This window comes from Carya illinoinensis, chromosome 7 (genome assembly GCF_018687715.1).
Source record: "Carya illinoinensis cultivar Pawnee chromosome 7, C.illinoinensisPawnee_v1, whole genome shotgun sequence".
Lineage (NCBI taxonomy): Eukaryota > Viridiplantae > Streptophyta > Magnoliopsida > Fagales > Juglandaceae > Carya > Carya illinoinensis.
Genome location: NC_056758.1, coordinates 15979462 through 16002739, shown reverse-complemented (window position 1 = coordinate 16002739; position 23278 = coordinate 15979462). Strand labels below are relative to the sequence as shown.

The following is a 23278-nucleotide window of genomic DNA, read 5'->3' as shown; positions in this document are numbered from 1 at the left end:
CTTACCCTCATTGGTAACTTGGCCTTTTACTTCCATACTTTTGCACTTTCCTTTCACTTGTACATTGTCTCTTTTCACTGTAAGTTACTCGACGCCTCCGAGCAAGTGTGCCAAGTAGTATGCTTGTCCATTCCGAGCAAAGATGCCCCACAAGAACACTCGGCCATTCCGAATAAGCATACCAAGCAAGCACATCGAGCAATATGCTTGGTCATTCTGAGCAAGTGTTCGAAGTAGCATGCTCAGTCATCTGAGCAAGTATACTCCAACCCTTCTTATACTATAATGCTGTCTTTCTTATTCCGAGCTCTGATCTCCATATAAATTAAATATACTAATTTCTAAAAATTAAAATTTGTAGAGTAATTATTATATATTTTAAATTTAAAGCAATATTTAAGATGAAGATTTTAACTCTTAATTTAGTAATTAATGAAAAGTCTATTGGTGCTTTCTATTGCCAAGAAGTAGTGACTTTTGTCTATCCTATCTAAAAGTACGTAAAGGCACAAAATTGGAGACTTTCAACTACTTCGAGACAAGTCAACTCATGCATATCTCCCTATTACAGAATCTTATTCTATGTTATCTAGTGATTTAGAGTATTTGTTGGGACCCCTAACCCTCATTTTTTATTTATTTATTTTTTTCTTTAGTAATGAATGTATTTTGACCATCTACAATATATATATTGTTATAAATTATATTAAATTGTATGACTATATTTATCTAGTCGTCAAATGCATAGTGCATAGTGCTAGCATAGTAAACTAGCATAGTCCCCTTTGTACGCCTATATATATCGTTGAATTCTTTAAGAAATTCATAAGTTTGATATACAGATCAATAAGAGAATCTCCTCTCATTCTCTCTTAACCTCTCTCGCTCTCTCTCAATCTCTTGAAACTTTCTTGATTATCATATGTGAACCAGAAGTTCAGATGATAATTAAATTTTAGATGCAATAAGATAAAAATGTCTCATATTCTAGCTGCTAAAATCCCAGCGAGGATTGAAGTCCCTGTAGGACAATTAAGAAATTCAGCAGTCTAAAAACATGTATAAAGGCATGTGAGACTTATCGATACAAAAGATAGAGTATCTCAAAAGAGAAAGGCACAAATAATTTGGTGCTCCTGAAGAGGCCATACCCACAAAACAAGTAATAAAGTACATCCAAATTCTCTGTATAAAATTCTCCTATATAAACTCTTGAAGAGTGCCTCCTGAAGAGGTTTTTCATGAAAATGTCTTCCCTTGAAGAGGGACAGGTACCTGAAAATAACGAGATCTCGTTACATTTCATGAATAATGGAGAAATTATGGATAGAAATAAAATCGTTGTCAACAACGTATTTCCATATGAGATGGCAATTCATTACCAGAAGTAATGTAGCAAGTGAATCAAGAACCGTCAAAGAATACTGACGTAAAATATTGGCCAGTATTTGAAAGAAACAATTCCTGCAGAATTGATTCACTAGTAAAATATGATGCATCGGGACTTTTAGTCCAAACACCTAAAGAGGTGATGCTTGTTGAATGTCAGTAGGTATTTATAGAAAGGAAATAAAAATGTGATATATAAATCACGAGTCAGTTTCTCAATTCCTGCAGAATTAATATGCAGAATTGATATCACTAAGTAAAATGTGATAAATATTGACTTGAAGTCCAAATACCTAAAGATGTGATTTTTGTTAAATATCAATGGATATTTATATACATGATATAAAAAGCCTGAAGCTTTTAATATGAAAATGTGATATAGAGATCACAAGTTAGTTTCTCGAAGAAACAATATTGATATGTTTTTAAAGTGGTTAAAATCATATTGAGATTTTTATTAGCTTGAAAGTTACCGAGAGTTTGGATATGCATGATTAACTGCATATTTATATGGATCATTGGATCATGATATATATATATATATATATATATATGAAAATTCCTGAAGGATAGAAAATGTCTGAAACTTCTAATATGAATACATCTGGAAATATGTATTCTATCAAGTTTCAAAGATCCTTATATGATCTAAAGCAATCCAAACGCAAATGAAAACAAGCTATTATTGCAGTTTATATATATGATTTAAATGTCATTGAAACTCCAGAAGAGCTCATAAAAACTGCACATATTTGAAATATAAATCTGAAACCCTTGCGGCTTCAAGGGGAAGATGGATGATGTTATTAGTCATGAAATGCCATCTTTTAATAACAATTAGTATTTCAGATTCATATTATGTGTTTGATATGAAATGTGCATTATTAAAGAAGAAATAAAGCACACAGAACATTTACCAAAAGATAGAAACACAAATATGAATATTTGTGAAATATTATTTTATTATCTTGAAACAAGAATTACAGAAATTTAAGGCACTTTGCCTCATTCTTCAAATGCTCTTGTTCTTCAAGAATCTGCATGGCATCCCTATCTAAAGCGGTGGGCAATCGAAAAGAAGATTTAAGCAAGGATTTTAAATTCCTATTCTCTTGCTTTATTGATTCTATCTTCATGTTGGACTCCAGAAGAAGTCGCTGAAGTATAGCAATATTCTCGTGGAGATCGTCAACTCCACAAGTTCTGGATTGCAGTCGCTGAGAAAATGCGACAATGGATGATGAGTATCGGGTACCGAGACTCACAAGCTCATAGATAGCTTCATTATCTGCCCTACGAGTCAGATCATTATATTGCATGATAGCACCTGTGGTAGAAGCAGGAACAACTGATGAACAAGGTGCAGAGTACCTCATATATTGGCCATGAGAAGATCGCTGAGCCATTGCAGAATAAAAATGCAGAAAGAGATTGCAGAGTAAAAATGCAGTATGATTACAGAAAATGGAAGAAGATGAGATGTGAATGAAGATGAGCTGAATATCTCTTTTATTAAGAAAATTATGATACAACATCTCTGAACCCTTAGGTTTTCGGGGCATTGGATTCTCACCAATGTTTGCGTTACTCAAGCCAAAAGGCTGACCACCGTTTTTATTAAAAATGAGGTTAGCGGTTTAATGTTGATGAATTCTCCACTAATTGTGTTATTTACAAGAACTCCAGAAGAGTACAACTCCAGAAGAGTAGTGATCAGCAGAAAGATCCAGTTGTGATTATTTTATCAACATGGATCAAGTCCACAGTTAGTTGGATGTACAAATGCGAGTTATCTTTCAGATACACACAAGAAGATCATTGCAATTCATGAGAAGAAAGTTAAAATTGATATCAAGAAGGTACGGTCAAGTAAAAAAAAAAAATCTGGCAGATTTATTCACTAAAGCATTACCAACTGCAACATTTAAGAAGATTATGCAGAACATTGGAATGCGGAGGTTTGAAGACCTGTTATCATGCACTTTTCAGGGGAAGTAATGTCTTGAAGACTTGTGCTGATTGTACTCTTTTTCCTTCGCTAAGGTTTTATCCCACTGGGTTTTCCTTTGCAAGGTTTTAATGAAGCAATCCTAAACCACTCGGCGATACATATGAATAATGTACTCTTTTTCCTTCGCCATTGGTTTTTTCCCACAGGGTTTTTCCTTGGCAAGGTTTTAACGAGGCATATTCTTTAAATATGGTCATCCAAAGGGGAAGTGTTATAAACTATATTGAATTGTATGACCATATTTATCTAGTCGTCAAATGCATAGTGCATAGTGCTAGCATAGTGAGCTAGCATAGTCCCCTTTGTACGCCTATATATATCGTTGAATTCTTTAAGAAATTCATAAGTTTGATATACAGATCAATAAGAGAATCTCCTCTCATTCTCTCTTAACCTCTCTCGCTCTCTCTCAATCTCTTGAAACTTTCTTATTTTTATTAAGTTTTATAACATATATATATATATATATATTACAGCACTTAAGATAACACATCAGCGAGCCTCATGGAAGATGATTACAATCTCGTTACAAATTTTGAACTGGCATAACACTATAGATGAGAGAACAGTAATAACATAACTATTGAGCCCACACATAAAAGCATTCTTAGTTCATTTAACATTAGGTAATCTTGCTGAAGAAAAGGAAATTGAAATAGAACTAATTTCTATTTGAGTTCCTGTTTTCACTCCCCTATCATTCTTAGGAACTTTGTACATGAGATTGATATTCTAAGCGTACAATTTATCACTTTGTTATTGTATTTTTATTATAGACCATGGTGGCTAATTAATTAAACTAACTGAATAACAAAAGGGATCGAAGAAACTGCTGCTCACACTCTTGTACAAACAAAGAGAGAGCCGTTGCTGCTCATTATTTCTCGACTTTTTAGCTTTTCAGGGATCCCTATAGAATGATACAATAAAATGATTCAAATCAAATTGAGACTCCGAAGACACATAAAAACTAATAACTTTATCAGTTGTTTTTTTTCCTTTAATCTGTCCAGGATTTGATTTGCATATAAGCAGCTTGCACATCCATGCTTGGTTTGAAGTTCATACCAATAATATCCTAGGAAAAAAGGTAAAAGACATCTATGCAAGATTCTATATAATTAGTATCAGTGATTTGGTTAATTTGATGCGTTTATGAGTCTCAATTACAAACTGAAAATCCACTAGATCAGGGTAAGTGACCACACTACTCTCTTGGAAGACCTAAGCACAATTTTTTTTATTATCATTATTAATAACTGTTGCTATTATCAGAGAAGTTGAGACATCTATACTGACGTCTTCTACACAGATTTGTAGCAACGGAAGCTGGCTATTTGTCTGCTGTGCCACCATGACAAAATGTTTTGCTCTTCCAGAATCAGGCTATTTGAAAGGGAACTAGAATTATAAACCGCAGCTAGGAGGGTACATCATTGGCAGTAATGTCAATCGTCTGTCTAGCAGAAATCAATCTGTCCAAGGTTTGGTCTGGAACTGTAATCCCAGATGTCTCCAAGTCTGCAACAATTGCAATGGCTGCATCTAGCTCTCCAAGATCAAGACATTGCAAGATGATTTCATCATAAAGGGGACTGCAATAGAAGAAACCACATATGAGTTCTTGTTGGAGTGGTTTTAGTTTGCCAACAAAAATATACATAATTTAAGGCTCTCTTGTTGAAAAAATTTTCTGATGAATGACACTTCATGTTGAAATTGCCAAGTTTGTATGTTCAAAAAGATATATGGTATGCTATTAGGAAGAGGCAAGACTCAACTTAAATGCAGTATAAAAGCTCCCGGTGTTGCAATATGATGCACAAACAATCCATAAAAATATCAAATTACAATCTTGTGTAGACAGCCTAATTTTTAGATCAAGAAAATCAAACCTCTATTTTTTTTTTCATTCTCCTCAAATAGAGAACATTATCTCACCTCCCAAATGCATAGCCAAGACTATGTGTTGTCTGCAATATCTTCAAGAATGCTGATGGCACTGGAGCCCTTATTGCAGCACGCAAGATCATGGCACAGTCCCCAATAGTGGGTGTTCCACCCAACTCTATTACCTGAATGTTCATTATTTCAATCTTCCAAAGAGAACAATACAATTAAAGCAAATGCTTCTATTGGAGCAGTAAAGTTTCCAAACCAATGAAACGATACCAAATAAATACTTTAGCCTTTCACTATATTCTTGGGAAATCCCGCCAAATATGGAGAGCATGGAATGGCAATATATGTTTAGGCAAACATGTTACTAGCATGTTATTACGTGAGGAGTTTTAAAATGGTCACATCAAGTCACAAAATACAGACATTGATAAGAGTTGCTGATATAGAAGCCAAAGCATATTTTGATAATAGATGCTTCGACTTTTGGGGAAAGTGGTCTCACACCCACCCACACTATATGCATAGGAAAAAATCCCTAAATTCATTATAGGGAAAAAAGAAAAAAAGAAAAAAAAAAGGGTCCTATTTTTTGTGTGATGACTACAATTGAAGTGGAACCCCAAAGGATCCTTTGAGAAATGGAAATTAAAAGGTCTTTTGGGAATCAGAAATCAAAGAGTCTTTTATGCAACAATTGAACATTAAATAATAGGTGGAGTCTTGAGAGATGGAGAGACATTTAGGGACATCCAAAACGATTACATTCAAACTGGATTATGCAGCTAATTGACACTTGAATATAAAAGTACCCAAATGCATATTGGGCTGGTTCACCGTCAAATAGAAGGTCCAAGACTGGATGTTGTACATTTCTGGGAGATAATTTAGTGACACGGAAGAGTAAAAAACAGATTCCTGGTGCCAAGTCTAGTGCTGAAGCAGAATATTAAAGTATATCCCACAAAATTTGTGAGGTTATAACCCCCAGGGGTTGGCTAAAGTGGTAAAAGCCTTGGGCTTGGAGGTATGCTCCCCCTAGGTCTAAAGTCAAATTCGCTTGGGTGAAAAAAATCTCTAGGGGTCATCGGACTGAGAGATTTTCCCCTTGAATTACCCGAGGTAATAAAATAAAATAAAAATTGTGAGGTTATGTGTAGAGAGATTTTCTTTGAGAAATACCCATGAAGATTTATCTACCCATGAAGCTCTTTTGTAATAATCAGGCAGCAACCCACAGACACATGAACAAAACTACGTATCGAAGTAGATTGCCTCTTTGATCATGACAAGTTAATCACTAAAGAAATCACCACTCCATGTGTAAAGTCAGAAATTCAATTGGAAGATTTATTTACCAAGGCCCTTGGTTGTGGTCAGGTAGAATCAATCCGCTTGAAGATGGGATATAGTCTCCAACTTGAGTGGGAGTGTTAAAGAAGATTATCTTGAGCCAGGATGAGCTTATGTAAGATGGGATATCTTGTAAGACTATTTTATCCTCATCTTTATATCTTGTAGAGATATTCTTGTGACTTGGGAGATTATGACAGTGAACCTCAGTCAGAGATAAACTTCCAACCCCTACAATTCCTGTCTTTATTTTTCTATTTCTAGACATAACACATGTGAAAGGAAGTGAGAAAAGATAAAGGAACTTGCCTTCAGCATAACTTTAATTGCCAACTCAACTTCCCATTCCTGCGACCATCTTCGAGGAGGTGCATTCCTTAGCTCTCTTTCCCATGTCCAACCCCAAACATCAGCAATTGTATACATGTCCGATACATCAAACACCTTCCTTTTTCTCAGCTCCTTAAATGCCTCAAAAATATCCTCAGGAAACCAGTCTTCATCGGCATCATCCTGTGTCCATCCACAAAAACATATTCTGAGGTAAGGCCCTTAAACGAAAATGGAAATCTTTATTCCCCTGCTGGTGGAAACAAAAACCAAAAACTAGTGTACACATTAATACACCAAGCACATGCCTTCAAAATTCTAATTAAATAAACTAAAACATCCGATTGATAAACCAAATAAATAAAACCAGACATGCAAATAGAAAAGTACAACTATTAAACATATTAACCATTATTAGCTTTATGTACAATAAATAATGCTAAGATCTTACTATTACACCTTCGTCTTTTTTCATAATTTTACAGTAACATTGAATTCCATATGCATCTATTTCTACAACATGGTGTTTTGTGAAAAGCTTAATCGAACACCTGATACAAGTGGTACCTGAGCCTTCCAGTATCACGATCAAGCTCCTTCTATACAGACTTTAGGGATGCTACCCGCCCTATACTGGTGGGTAGCAGCCTCACCTGGCCCCTTCCACCTTCCCCTAGCCCCGCCCAAACAACATGACCGTCCACCCCTGCCATATGGGCAGGCAGACTTTTCAGGCCACCATCCGGTCTCCACAATACAAAACTGATCCAGAATATATGCTAAACCAACACACATCCAAAGATTTCAATCACTAAACCAGAAAATCCAAAATCAATGGATCCGAGCAGTATATAGATCCAAAATAAAAATGTTCATAGATTTTAAAAAGATAGAAATAAAAAAGATCTGCACCCAGATGCTCTGTGGGTCTGCACAGATACCCACAGCCAGTCCTGGCCGCGGGGCTGGTGATTTCTGATGTGTAGAATAAAAAGAAGTGAAGAGGAAAGGAGGGGCCATGTGTCTGTAAACCAAATGAGGGGGAGGGGTAAAATTAGGGTTTTTTTCATTATATGTTCTACATGGGGGGCCGGGTTTTCACCCAAGCAAGTCCCGACCTGCAACCCACTCGCTTGGAGATATATCTTTAAGCCACCAGCCCCAGCCCCAGCCCTCTGGGCGGGCAGGGTAGGTCCAGTTGCCCTCTCCCCCACCCCTACTATACCATGGCATGCAAGATGTTAGCATTTCCATCCTTATGGCAACTTCAAATCAAGTATCCATATTAACCAGAAAACCTATTGCATGACAGAATAATCACAATAAGGTAATTGACCTCCAAATAGGGATTTATCTGTGACTTAAATTTTTTTTTTTTATAGGTAATTTTAACTGCTAAATTATTAAACAAATAACTGAGGGTAGAGACACTGCCCAAAAGAAGTACTAGAAATAGAACCATTATGGACTTTCATACCTCCACTGACATTCGAGACGCTCTTCTCCTTGACTTTTTGGATGAGGTAGTTGTTTGGTCAGAATCTTTCAATAATTGGACTCCAATCATTTGAAGAGGCTTCTTGGCTTCGACTTCCTTCTCCTTTACCCTCTCTCCATCTTGGCTCTCAGTTTGCTCTACCTCCTCCTCATCAGCCTCATCATCTTCAACCTCTTTTGTACCATCTTCTACATCAACATCGTCCATCACATCCGTAGGTTCTAATTCTTCCTTTTTCAAAGGCTTCCCATGATCACCATTAAAGGCTTCTCCAAGAAAGCGGCGTTTCCAGAACTCTGTATTTCCTTCATGAAGTTTGATCCTAGAAATTAGTTCATCCAGCTCTTCATCAACCTGCCAAACAAATCATATTAAAATTTGAATGGCAATGTACTCAGGTAGAAGAATTATGCTAAGGATAAAATGTAATATGTAGATAAAGAAACATTAATCAGATTAAACAAAAGACTAAATAGCACAACAGAGTGATAAGTCAAGACTAACTTCTTCTTCTTCCTCCTCAACTGGAGGAACCCAAAGGGGCCGACCACGAGAGCGGTTTATTCTCCTTGCTTTCTGCACACGCTGATAAAGAACATTTCTAGTTCCGTCAGTCGGAAGATCTTGTGCTTCAAGTTCTTCCTTCAATTCAGATACAATCATCTTACTTGCAGCCTTGGGCTTTAAAATGTTCTGGTCGGGACCCTTTATAACTTTCTTTAACTGCTCCTCCACTCTGATATAATCAGACTCTGATGCATCCCCTAAAGCAGCAACTCCTTCATTCTGTAAGGTTTTCAAAAGCTTTCGATGGTGTGCCTTCCAATCCTCAAGACATCTTTGCTTGAAGGAGGTTTCCATGGGGTTTGAGTATATAAATCCATCAGCATCTGGATCAAGAGGAGTTTTTCCCCTTCGAGGCACCCATCGTTTGCGCTCACCTGTAAGCCCACCCTCTGCAATATACCTATTAACATGCAAAGACAGTTAATACCTTAATAGTAGAATTAGTATCAGGATATGCATTAGACAAGCGGTAACACATGCCTGTAAAAAATAAAAAGATAAAAAGAGGCAAAATTAACTTGAAAAAAATGACAAGATCCTTTCATTCCTGTTCTAGATTTGAATTATGATTCTTCGACAGTGAATCACTTGTTTCCACCAAAGACCTTGTAGAATCTCAATTTTCCCTTTTTACTTTCCATGACCCAATTCTATGATCCAAATCTAGCAAGTTATCACACTTTTTCGTTTCTAAAGTTCTTATAAGCATATTTCTTCACTATTTATTCCCACAGAAAGAAAAATCTATCTCAACGAATTAGTAGTAAAGATAGGCTTGTGTATGAGATTGTGTATGCATACATCTATATATACGCTAAAGTACATTGAAGAAAGATATGGTAATGCATGTATATGTATAAATTAATATGTTTCTGAACCACTGAACATATTTAAAATATGACATTTGGAAATTTGCCTCTTATTGCCATATGGATGGCTGGTGTCAGAGGACACTTTTGAGTTTAGGACTACAATCACAGAGAGAGAGAGAGAGAGAGAGAGAGCCCCCAGAGAAGGGGGGGGGGGGGATCATAGGACCTCAAAAGCCCTTCTTTACCTGGGTTACGTGTGACCGAGGGAAGTGCATTATAATTGGATCTCACGCAGGCATTTTTATCGTTGGGTAGATCCAAGTCCATGGCCCATGGATGCATCACAGGACAATGGATTAGGTCAATTTTGACAACCAAAAGTAGCAATTTAGCTACAATCTATTAGGGATTTTGCCCGAGCAGCGTTTAAATGATTATGTGCTGCCAGGATATTGGCTCATCCCACATTAGTCATCCCACATTAGTCAAGTGCCTACTTGATTAGGGGTATATGCATTTGTTGGACCTCTCTGTCTACTAGGTTACACTTTTGGGTTAAATGCTCTAACATAATATTGGATCCCAAATTGCTTGTTCTTCAACTCCAAGTGTCAGGTCTAAGTGTCTTTGTCTCAAACTTAGTAGGGTAGTGCTGGTTTCTTTACTTGGTGTTAAAACAAAGATGAGAGTTACTGGAAATTCTCCATATGCTCATAGAGCAATCCTCTTTAAATATAATAAAACTGAACAAATAATGAAATCTAGGTCCCACTTATGGGATCAACAATATCAATTAGAATCCATAATTTTAGGTATACAACAGTAATATATCCACCAAGTATGGAATGAATATTACAGATCAAGACTCTATTTGCAGCACAAACAATGGTGCTATGGTCTGACTTGACAGCTGGCTCTTACAGTTGGGCCTCTCCACTGAGTAGCTATAGCTTTTGGGTTGGAAGCTTTAACACATAGGAAGGAAGAAACAGGAGCAAGAAAGAGAAAGCGGAATATATATATATATATATATATAGAGAGAGAGAGAGAGAGAGAGTGTGTCCATTTCTATCCCATCGTTCGAAAATCATTTTATTTGGTCCTAGTTAGACTCAGAACAATAGTAAAAAAGAAAGCTTATAAACTTGAATGAGCAAAACATAAATAATTTACAAGCTAACGAGAACAAGAAGGCAGTTCCAAAAAAATAAAATTTGTTGATATTATACTGATGCAGATGAGAAACAATGTAGCTGTGCAAGACCAACCAGAGGATTAAGCAGATCTGAAAATAAGATTTTGAAAAACAGAAAGTTGAGAATTATAAGGCATGCTTATTAATAATTTCGACAAATCATAAGAAATTTTATTCATAAAGACAGGAAGGTTGTAGTCCCAGTACACAGGAACAAATGCTTTTAATTTATGACAATTTCTTTTTAATCCAAAGTGAAATTGCTTAAGAAATAAATAGAGAAAAATGGACTTTTCAGCGATTGTAGCATGTTCATTATAAAGCACACCTAGCAATGTAATCAATCTCGTATCCAAGTTCCGCTTCTTCTTGTAGTGGTTCAATCCATGAGCTCACCAAAGTCCGGTACTTTCTGCTCATGATCATGGCTCGTGGTGGCATTAGTTGGTGATCTTTCACCATGGCCTCTAAAGCTTCTAGCAAATCAACAATCCTGCCTGAAATTAAAATGACTTCTAGCTAAGAAACATTTCTAAGTTTTGGTCCAAGGAATTAAAATGAACATAGCAAAAAGAAAATAGTTTAAAGCTACCAGATCATTCTAGCTGGCTCTCTATTCACGGATATCGGTCAATATCATCGATTGGTTGGGAAGTTAATTTATCTTACTGTGACTTGCCCTAACATTACTTATGTTGTTGGAGTGGTTAGTCAACATATGCATGCTCCCTAGCAACCTCACTTTGATGCAGTTTTTCGTATCTTGCGTTATTGGAAGGGTGCCCCTGGTTGAGGTTTGTTATATAAACCAGCTATTAATTTGTCTATCACTGGTTTTAGTGATTCTGATAGGGCTGGAAGTCGGTCTGATAGACGGTCCACTTCTGGCTATTGTACCTTTGCTGGTGGTGGTAATCTTGTTACTTGGCATAGAAAAAAGCTTAATGTTGTTGCCCACTCTAGTGCTAAAGTTGAATATAGAGAAATGACTCACTGCTTCCGAGATGCTATGGGTTCGCTCTTTCCTTCGTGGCTTGGGTCTTGATGCTCCTACTCCTATGCAGATGCACTCTAACAATCAAGCCGCTATCTTGATTGCTAACAATTCAATCTTCCATGAGTGTACCAAACATATCAAAGTTTATTGTCATCTTATTCAAGATTTATTAATGTGAGAAGGGATTGTCACTCCCTTTGTTCGCTCTGAAGATCAGCTAGGTGATATTCTCACCAAGCATTAGCCCGCAAATCCTTTCAACGATTCTCCAACAAACTGGGCATGTTTCATTTATATGTTCCAGCTTGAGAGGGAGTGTTAGAGTTAGTGTAATTTGTATAAAGGACTTAGTTATTTTTATAGCATGAGGTTATTGTCGTAATTATGCTATGTCACCTTAGTATAAAAACATGCAAGTTGATAGTCAATTGCGGTTCCCTTTTTTCACCTTTCCCTTGTGCCTTTCTCCTTCTTCCTCACTTTTCTCTCAACTTTACAACTCAACTGTGATCAATCCTTGAGAAGTACCTTTCCATTCCTTATAGAATCACTTGCATGAAGGAAGCATGTGTGGCAGACCTCTATAATCCTCGGGATGTTTCACAGCTCAATCAGGTGTCGTCTTTACTAGGGACGCGACCTTTTTTCTCATCATTCTTTGACAAGTTGGATTCGTGTGGGGTGGAACATAATAGTGTTGATAAAATGGTTTGTATCCCATATAGGAGAGGCAACTTTGATGGAGTTCATACTAAAAGATGCTATGTAATCTAGCCAAGGACTGGGAGGTGGGAGTCATCATTGACTTCTACAGCGTGTTATATGCGCTGAAGCTAAGGGCGGGAGGGGAGGATAGATTATTATGGACATGCACAGGGAACAAGAACTTTTCAGTCCATTCTTACTACAAGGCCTTGATGACCCACTCCTAACCCACTCCTCCAATGCCTTCCCTTCGAAGAGAATTTGGAGGAGCAATGTTCCCCTCAAGGTTGGTTTCTTCGGGTGGGTGGCTTCCTATGGTAAAGTACTGACTATAGACAAGTTAAGAAAGCATGGACTCTACATAATGGATTGGTGCTTCATGTGCAAACACAACAATGAATCTGTGGACCACCTTCTTCTTCATTGCGAAGTAGTTAAGGTATTGTGGGATGAAATCCTCTCGAGGCTTGGTATCGCATGGGCTATGCCTAGGAGGGTGATTGATTTATTGTATACTCCCCATGTACTCGGGCTTTGCCTATTTACATGAATCAATAAAATCTCTTTTACCTATCAAAGAAATAAAAAGGAGCCTTTCTTGTGGAAGCTTATTTGGAAGAATATGGTTCCTCCAAGAGTGGTTTTCTTCGCATGGATAGCAGCACTAAAGAAATTCCTCCCTTGGACAACGTGAGGAGGCGTGGCACAATAGTATCATCATTAGGAGGCTTGTATAGGAAAAATGAGGAGATGTGGCATTACTTACTCTTACATTGTGAGGTTGCTAGCTTTCTATGGAGCATCTTTTTCAGTCTCTTCTGGATTAAGTGGGTGATGCCTTCACAGGTTTTGGAGCTTTTCACTTGTTGGAATAGACAGTTTGGCCATCATCAGCATGTTTCATTGTGAAAGATGGTCCCACTACACATTCTCTGGTGCATATGGAGTCAAATAAACCAGCGTAGCATTGAGGATCTTGAAAGACTGGTATCGGAGTTTAAGTTTTATGTTTTAAACACATTGTATATTGGAAAAGGGCCCATTATGGTGTTCCCTTTTCTATTTCTAATTTTTATGATTCTACAGCTCTTTTCCCCCTTTTTGTTTAGTGAGTTCATGTATACTTCCTGTGTAAAAGGATAACATCAGGGTTGGGACATTTCATGCCCTCTCATTATACTTCATACATTTCAGTAATATGAAAAGGTTGGTACAAGCTCACTTCTCCCAAAAGAATTTATGAGAATATAAAACTTTATCACTTCCAACCCGTGGTCATTTGAAATTGAATGACAAGAGCACATTAGATAAACGGGTCAAATGTGCACATCACACTCAACAGAATTGATGTAACAAACCAAATTTATAAGCTTACTAGAATTGCCTGGCAAGTAAAATCTTTCTATATTTAAACATACTCAGTTTTTTCCTAACAAGTTCGTAGCTTAAAACCTAAGAAAGCACACACAAGCATCATAGAAACTACTAGAAATCTAGACCAAACTTTGTACCAATAAGCCTTATCTCCAGTGCTGGCTACATATGAGCTCCAGAAGCAAACTCTCTGAGGGCATCCTCATTGGCTTGGCCAAATGAGGTGCTTGGCCAAATTTTACATAATTTGGCCCAAAAACTCATCACATTGAATTTGGCAAATTCAAAATATTATGGACTTTTGCTACAATGAGTGGCCAAATATGAAAGATCATTTTCATTCACCAAATAATAAAATATTGTTTTCTCACTCCAACCAACCAAGCGGGATATGGGAAACTACTAGACGTGGGAAGAAATATTTAGTCCCTCCATTTCGGTACCGAACTCCCTTTCTCCTCTCTTTTTCTCTCTTCTCTCTCGATTCGCATAGACGGTGCCCCTCCACGACCCACAGCTGCATCCGTCCACTCTAACGGCTGCGCCCCTCAACTCTCTCTCTCTCTCACTCCCACTCTCGATCTGTAAGTTTTCTCAAATTATTTTTTTTTTAGGCTCTCGGTTTTTCTTGGATTCATGTCTATCGATTTCTCAGTTCTTACCCACCTGTTTTCTATCGATTTCTCGGTTGTTACTATACTAAAACACGGATGTAGAAGTGGGATTGACAGTTAGGGTTTTTGATTTTGGGATTAACAGTTAGGGTTTGCTTGATTTCCTCTGTTTTTCGATGATTGGATTTGGATTGAAAAATGGTTGCGCTCTCTCTTCTTGATAAGGTTTAATGCTGAGTTTGGTTGAGGTGTGGGATGACTGGGTTTAAGAGCACAAATCACAGTCACCTACCCTCTATTATTAGTACATCCCTTTATTGTTTTGCCTTCAAGATGAGGAAACTGAAAATCAAGTATTTCAAGAATTTATAAAAGAAAAAGATATACTTTTAACATGTCAGAGAATCCTAGAACCAGAAATTGTAACAGGTGAAAGCATTAGAAAGAAACAAAATTTTAGTAGCTTGGCTGGGTAAAGATTTAACATTTCATAAATAAGAAAAGAGAGGAAAATGCACTTTCACGCTTGAACAAACAGGTTTTTACACTTTCAACCTAATTTACAAAAATTGACACATCTACTCTCAAACTACCAAAAAGTTATAAGGTGCACCCATCTATTAGGTCAGATGTTTGCAACTTTAGCTACTTACAGATAATAAAGAACTAGAGAGTGTAATGCATTAGTTGTGGTAGTTTGGAGGTGTACAGTCACCCTTGTATATGTCTTGTATACTTGGGTATCAATAGAATTCTTGTTACAGATAAATATATATATATATTGAGTGTAGAAAGTGTACCCTACCTTAGGAAGAAATTATTCTGTTTGTGCAAGACGATGCACAAAAAAAGGATAATTGAAAACAAAACTTGGGTGATGTGCATGTTAGAATTCAAAAAGCTTCACAGAAACTACCCATGGAAATCAGTTCTTTGTAATTGTATTGCCGGTGCAACTGTAAGTCTACGTGGAGAATAAATAACCAAATTCCAATCCTAACAGATTGATTTAATTAAAAAATAAAGTTAATAATGTCAGCTGCAACAAAACTAGGACAAAAGCTCACATGTATTCAGGCAAGCTCTATTTCATAGAACCTCCGTTGAATGGCCATACTTCTACTAATTTTTCCTTTTTCTTCAAAACAATTCCGTGATGGCATGCATCAGGAAAAGGTATGCATTATCACGCTACTTTAGTTCAAGTACAACTCAATGGAAATGTTGAAAAAATTGAGAGAGAGAGAGAGAGAGAGCAAAAGACATGAAATATGACTTTTGTTACATTAGGGGGGTCAAGCTTGTGCCAAACAGCCACCTCTTGTGTAAAAGCCGCTCTAAGGGAAGCTATTCCAGCCTTTGACCTGTGGCCCTCCTCACCCCTAGTTAATGAAGGACCTTAACTAGGCAAATTCAAGCATATACCAATACATGTTCAACTCTATGAAGCCATAGGTGGTGTTGATCAAGCTTATTATAAACATTTCACATGTTCTAACTACACACTCTTTTGGCATTATTGAGAAGTTCTAATAAATAGATCAACTCTAGATGCAAAAGAAGTATTGATATTGGTTTTATGTTATAGCTTGTATCGTATTATCCTTTTAGTATATTTTATAAGTTAAAACTATTGTTTTCAGAACCTATTTAAACAAAATAGTTAATAGTCAACCTTTCTTTTTTTAAAGTGTTGTGTGTGTGTAGAAGTCAGAACCTGTTTAAACTATTGATTGTTAATAGTCAACCTTTCTTTTTTTAAAGTGTTGTGTGTGTGTGTGTGTGTAGAAGTCAGAACCTGCTTAAACTATTGACTGTTAATAGTCAACCTTTCTTTTTTTAAAGTGTTGTGTGTGTGTGTAGAAGTCAGAACCTGTTTAAACTATTGATTGTTAATAGCCAACCTTTCTTTTTTTAAAATGTTGTGTGTGTGTGTGTGTGGAAGTCAGAACCTGCTTAAACTATTGATTGTTAATAGTCAACCTTTCTTTTTTTAAAGTGTTGTGTGTGTGTGTGTGTGTAGAATTCAGAACCTGTTTAAACAAAATAGTTAATAGTCAACCTATTTCTTTTAGTCATTTTGGCTTACTGTTTTGACTGTCTCCCCTGCTTACTTGCTAACTGTTGACTTTATTACTTGCTGACTGTTTTATGAAGGATGGATTCACACTTATTGGAAGATCCCTTTTTTACCACACTATTGCAAAGTGGTGGAGAAGGTATTAATAATCCCCCCATGGCTCGTGTCTTGCTTGATAATGTTGAGGCTGAGGTTGAAGTGACACAACCTGAAGGGCAAGTAAGGGCATGAACTAAACTATCCCAACATGGTGTGTCCTTCACCGTGGAGGAAGACAACCTCCTTATATCAAGGTGGCTCAATATTAGTATAGACGCTATTAGGGGGACAGATCAAAAGTCCAACAATTGTGGATAAGAATCCATAATTACTTCAATACTTATAAAAAAACTAATTGGCCTAAACATTCTGTGGGGTCGTTGACTAATCGATGCTCAACTATCCAAAAAGCCACAACAAGTTTTGTGGTTACTTGGCCCAAGTCAAATCAATGCATCCAAGCAGTACCAATGAACAAGACAAGGTATGTTTCTAATTATCATAAATTTGGATTGTAATATCTACTAATATTTTTATGATTGGTGTTTAGATTGACAAGGCAAAGGTATTGTAACGATTGACACAAAAAAGCAACTATAATTTTGATCATTGTTGGAACTTATTGAGGCACCATAGATGTAGAGGAAAATGAGAGCATGTCTACCAATTTGGAGAGGCCACTAAGCAAGAAATCTGAAAAAGAAAGGGAAAGGAAAAGGAAACGCGAAGAATCTTCACCTAGTCAATTTGATGAAAAATTAAGTAACATGGAAAGTGATAGGAGGATAACGATGATTGAGCGACGGGAGGTGGCAAGCCGAGCTGATAGGGACAAGGCTGAGATAATCTCACTTAAGAAGAAGAAGATGGAGATGGAAATCATGATGTTGAATGTTGATAACATGAATGCAGTGCAGCGAGAATACTTCAAGTCAATTCAAATTGAAATCCTAGATAAACATAGGAATGAATTGAATGAAATGTAGTAGCTGGAGGAGGGAGAAGTGCACTGAAGAGTTGCTGTTTTGCACACCTGGTAATATATTGTTCATTGTAAAAATATTTGGTAGTTACTGTTTTTGGTTAATAAACTGAAGAGTTGATGGTTTTGCACACCTGGAAATCTTAGTAGTTGCTGTTTTTGGTAAATTCCTGAGATTAATATTGCTTAATTCTGTGTTTTGCAGCAGGTACTGATTTTTTGATGGAAGACTATTTTTGGGATGGAAGACTATTTTTTGGAACTTCATGACTGATTTTTTGGATGTATTTGGTGACACTTGTAACTGCTGTTATGTGTAATCTAGGGGTTTCTTTTTGTGCTGCTGTACATGGTAACTAAGTGCAGATTTATGTATTTCCTCTAGGTGTTTATGTAGGTGTTTTTTGTAATTAAGATGGTGTTGGAAGTGCAGATTTCCTCTAGGTGTTTATGTAGGTGTTTTGTAATTAAGATGGTGTTGGAAGTATAGATTTCCTCTCGGTGTTTATGTAGGTGTTTTGTAATTAAGGTGTTTTCTTGATCTCGATTTATGTAAGTGAAGATTTTTTTTTTACATGAATTCTCATATGTTGCTAGATATTTGGTTAAGATATTTAGTAATTAAGAAATTTCGATAGAATTTTATTAGGATTAAATGACCTTTGAAAATGTGTTTTTATAATATTAATTTAATTATAATATAATTATTAATAATATTTTATTATATATAGAATGAATGGCTAATCCAATGTGGGGATTGAATTTTGATGGAATAGGCAAATATAAAAAAGTGTTGATATTGGCTAAATTTGAAGATGAATTTGGCCAAGCCAATGCTACTGCTCTGAGGCCAAAATTGAAGATAACACAGTTTTAACAGTCATGAACTCTTCTTCATGGCCTCATCAGAAAACAACATGAAAAAAGTGTCTGCCAACCTATTTGTATCAGATTAATAACACACGATAACTTAAGAAAAGAAAGCATTTCTACACTTCATTCAACTAATGAATGACCTAACAATGATGACATTAGAGACGATATAAAAGAACTAGATGGACAATGTTATGCCCACTATAAAGAATCTTAGGAATCTGCTTCTTGGTCTCATAAAAGCATAAAGTCTTTGAAGAAGTATATGAATGACAGTTCCCATTCTACCTTGCTTGCAGATATAGCTCCAGATAGTAACCTTTTTTCAACACAATTGCATGGATTTTGGGGTTTGTATGATTTAAAATCTGTAGCCAACATGTAATAAAAAGAGTGCAACAAATTAAAGGCCAAGGAATTTATTCTAAGAAAAAAACATGTGTACCTTCTCGACATAAAGCCCTAAGATACAAAGATAGTGGATCCCCATGGTTTCCTTCATTATGTAAAACTTTTGTTCCCCCCTCAAAGTTTTTAAGGGCTCGGAAATGCCGAATAGCTTCAGGTACCACACAGTACTTGGCAAAGCACTCCACTAACAACCTGAACATGAGAACCCAATGTTATTTACTAATCATTTAAATTATAAAGATTATGATGGCTGAATTCAAAATTGTATCAAAATGTTAAAAAGCTTATAGAGGTTTTAGTTCTAACACAAAATATATCTATATATTTGTAAGATATACTTACAAAAAAAAATCTATATATTTCTAATCTGCGCAAAATGCAAAATTTCTATACAGCAAATGCAAGTTATTATCTTAGGCAAAACCAGCTAAATAACTCCATCTTTGGCCATAAGAGCACTAAGAAACATAATGGATATGGAGGCACTTTAAATTCAAATTATATATAATAAATCTATTTGCAAGCATCGTTATTGACACACAAAAGACTGCTGATGTGGAAGTCTGCCACATCAGCATACATAAAAAAGTCTTGGTATTTTAAACGCCAATGCTTGTAAGGAGCATAACTCAATTTTATATCTAAACTAAAGCAGGATTTTTACAATTGTAAAAGCATGTATTTTGCCTGAGTGAGGAGATAGATGCTTTAGTCTCACCCCAACTTACAGAACTATGGTGATCATACCAAATCACATGGAAACTTGATAGCAGCCTATTTATCACATTAAAGGTGCCTAATTGTTCTTGTATTTAAATTCACAATTGTGACCTTGGGCATGAATAATATTCTTGTATTCAAGAATTTTTCAACTTCAATCCAAACATCTTTTAAATCCCAAAAAGGTCATAATTAGCAGGAACATTCTATGGTCTTAAAAAGTTCTAATTCTAAAAAAATAAATCAGCTTCTCGCTAGATACAAATTTTCTCATATTTCCTAAAAAAACCTGAAAAACATCTTACAAAAATTTTATTTAGACAATTTTCAAACTACCTATTCACTTTCACAAACTCCAATAAAAACACATTTAAAAAAAAATCCAAACGATTTCTCATTTTTCATACTACTTTCACAAAATCCAATAAAAAAATGTCTCAAAATTTTTTTCAAAACTTCTAAAAATTCCTTAAAAATTCTACTAACCAATCATGGCCATATGATTCCAAGAAAAGATAATTATTGTACAACAGACTCAGTCTATAAGCTGATGAACTAATTATTCTATGTTAATTATTTTCTTCATTGACAGGTAAAATTAAATTTTATTGAGTCAATTAATAGATTTTATGTTAATTATTGACCCAGTGTAAAACCTTGGAGACACCTATTCTTCAATATATATGTTTTATTTTTTGATAAGCAAGAAAAGATGTTATTAATCCAAGTAAATAGGCAAGGCTTGAGTACACAGAGTATACAAAAAAAAGCCTAATTACAAGCTAAGTGCTGCGAAAAGCAACATAGAAGTCATTAAAAGATGTTCCGTTCAATACAATAGAAGAAGTCCAAAGTAACAAGGTATTGTGATAAAAAAAAAAAAAAAAAAGTCCCTAAACCCTTCCAGTGTGCGCTCCTTGCCCTCGAAACAACGACTATTCCTCTCATTCCATGTGCACCACATTAGGCAAAGAGGCACCATCTTCCAAATAGCCGCGATCTACCCGTTGCCCCGGATTCCTCTCCAACGTGCCAATAACTCTAACACCCTTCTAGGAATTACCCATGCCTTACCAAGCCTTGTGAAAATTTCATCCCATAAAACCTTAACTACTTCGCAATGAAGAAATAGGTGATCCACTGATTCACTGTCATGTTTGCACATGAAGCACCAATCTATTAAGTAGAGGCCACGCCTTCTCAGTTTGTCAATATTCAAAATTTTCCCATGAGATGCTAGCCAACCAAAGAAAGCCACTTTGAGGGGAGCATTACTCCTCCATATGCACTTCCAAGGGAATGCATTGGGGGGGTGGGTCGATAATACCTTATGGAAGGATCGGACTGAGAAGTTCTTGTTCGTTGTGGATGTCCAAAGCAAACGATCCTCTCCATCTACATGGAAGTTCAAAGTGTATAACGTGCTGTAAAAATCAGCAATATCTCCCATTTCTCAGTCCTGTGCTGCTCTAATTTTTTTTTATCAGTAGTCCTGTGCTGCTCTAATAAATCTTTCTAACCATTGAGTGGAGTCAAAGGAGAAGGTCATATTATCAGCAACTACGGCGTCCTTATCGAACGCAATCCTGAAAATGGGGGGAAAGCAATCTTCAAAGCAACATCACCACACCAAGTGTTGTGCCAAAATCTGACTTATGTGCCCCTACCCACTGCAAACATGCAATTAGGAAGCAAGTCTTCCCAGCCATTGCGAATAAATTTCCACACACCCACGCCCTAGGCCCCTCTTACTTCATTAGAGCACCAACCTCTCCAAATGCTCCCATATTTAACCTCGATAATTTTCCTCCAAAAGGCATCTCTTTCCCTATGATACCGCCATAACCATTTTCCTATGAGAGCCTAGTTGAAAGTTCTCAATTTACGAACCCCAAATCCGCCATTAGACAAAGGTGTGCATACTTTATCCAACTTGATCAAATGGAATTTTTTCACATCCTCAAAACTGCCACATAGGAAATCACGAAAAATCTTCTCCAATTTATACGCCACACTTGTAGGCAAAGGAAATAAAGATAGAAAGTATGTGAGGAGATTGGAAAGTGTGCTCTTAACTTAAGTGATTATGCCGCCTTTGGACAAGTAAAGTCTCGTCCAACCCACTAGTTTGCACTCAATCTTCTCAACAATTCCATCCCACATTGCCTTGGATTTTGATAGATTCACCTTGAGATAGGAGACAACTTCAAAGCAAAGCAAGAGGGCTCTCAGAGAGCAAGTCTGATCGGGATCTGGCTCACAAAAAATCAGTGTGTCGTCAACGAAAAGTAGATGAGAGATTGATAGACTACCATATGAGGAGCCACCTACAGAGGAACCCAAGGTGAATGTTAGCATAATACGCTCATCGTTTCCTTATTTAGTTTTAGACAATTGTATATATTTCCTTCCTTAGAATCTGTACAGAGTCCTAGTTTCCATACTTAGACAGATTTTGATTATTGTAATTTAGGCTTAATTCTAGCCGTGTATACTGTACATTGGTGCCTTTATAATGAAAGGAAATCCTTACAATGGAGGTATTGAATCCATTTGACATGGTATCAAGAGCAGGTTACTAGGTTTAGGAATTTTTCGAATTTTTTTTTCTCTTGAGCTTCAATCTTTGGGTTGTCGACGGCATCTATGCTTTTTTTTTGTTCTATTATGGTGACTCAGCACCATCTAGGTTCAGTTTCGGTTTCTCCTCTTATTTTCGGTGCATTCTGGTCGTGGGTCTGGTGCCTTTTTGGATTTTGGCTTCCTTACTGCACGTTTCTGGTTCCAGGCTTCTTGTTGGCAATTTCTGTTTCCATTTCCGTGATTGTTTTGTGGTATTCGGTGCTCTTGGTGCGTGTTTCTTCTTCGTGGGTTATCGTCGGCAAGTTCTTGTGAAGCTTTGGGTGTCGGCAGTTTGTTTTTTTTCTGGTTGTCGGCACATTTAAGTTGGGCAGGTATTCTTCTTTCTTGGACTTGTGAATTTTTTTCTCACTTACGAGTATCATGTCTTCCGATTCTTTCACTGTGAAATTCATGGGTAAGAACTATTCTACATGGGAATTTCAATTCCGTTTATTTGTTATGGGAAATGAGTTATGGGGTCATATTGATGGGAGTGATCCAGTTCCTACTGAGCTTCCTAAATTAGCTCAGTGGAAGATCAAATATGCTAGGGTGATGACATGGATTTTAGCATCAGTTGATCCTCTTATTGTTCTTAATCTGAGGCCCTATAAGACTGCTAAATCTATGTGGGAATATTTTAAAAAGCTGTATAATCAGGACAATACAGCCTGACGGTCTTAGTTAGAGTACGAAATTGCTAGTTATACTCAAGGCGATCTCTCCATTCAGGATTATTTTTCTGGATTTAATAATCTCTAAGGAGAATTTACTGACATAATTTATGCCGTACCAGAACAATCTCTC

General features: G+C 36.5%; 1 protein-coding gene across 1 annotated transcript in view; it reads right to left on the bottom strand.

Moving 5' to 3' along the window:
* Nucleotides 1–4491: 4491 nt before the first annotated feature.
* LOC122315937 overlaps nt 4492–23278 on the bottom strand; it is a 44276-nt gene continuing 25489 nt past the window's right edge. Inside the window, exons 7-13 of the mRNA XM_043132296.1 lie at nt 19164–19321; nt 11383–11551; nt 8985–9447; nt 8460–8834; nt 6962–7165; nt 5342–5475; nt 4492–4995 (exon numbers count right to left, since the gene is read on the bottom strand). Coding sequence (XP_042988230.1) covers nt 4821–4995; nt 5342–5475; nt 6962–7165; nt 8460–8834; nt 8985–9447; nt 11383–11551; nt 19164–19321 — 1678 coding nt within the window. The 3' untranslated portion in view covers nt 4492–4820. The remainder of the gene's footprint in view (nt 4996–5341; nt 5476–6961; nt 7166–8459; nt 8835–8984; nt 9448–11382; nt 11552–19163; nt 19322–23278) is intronic.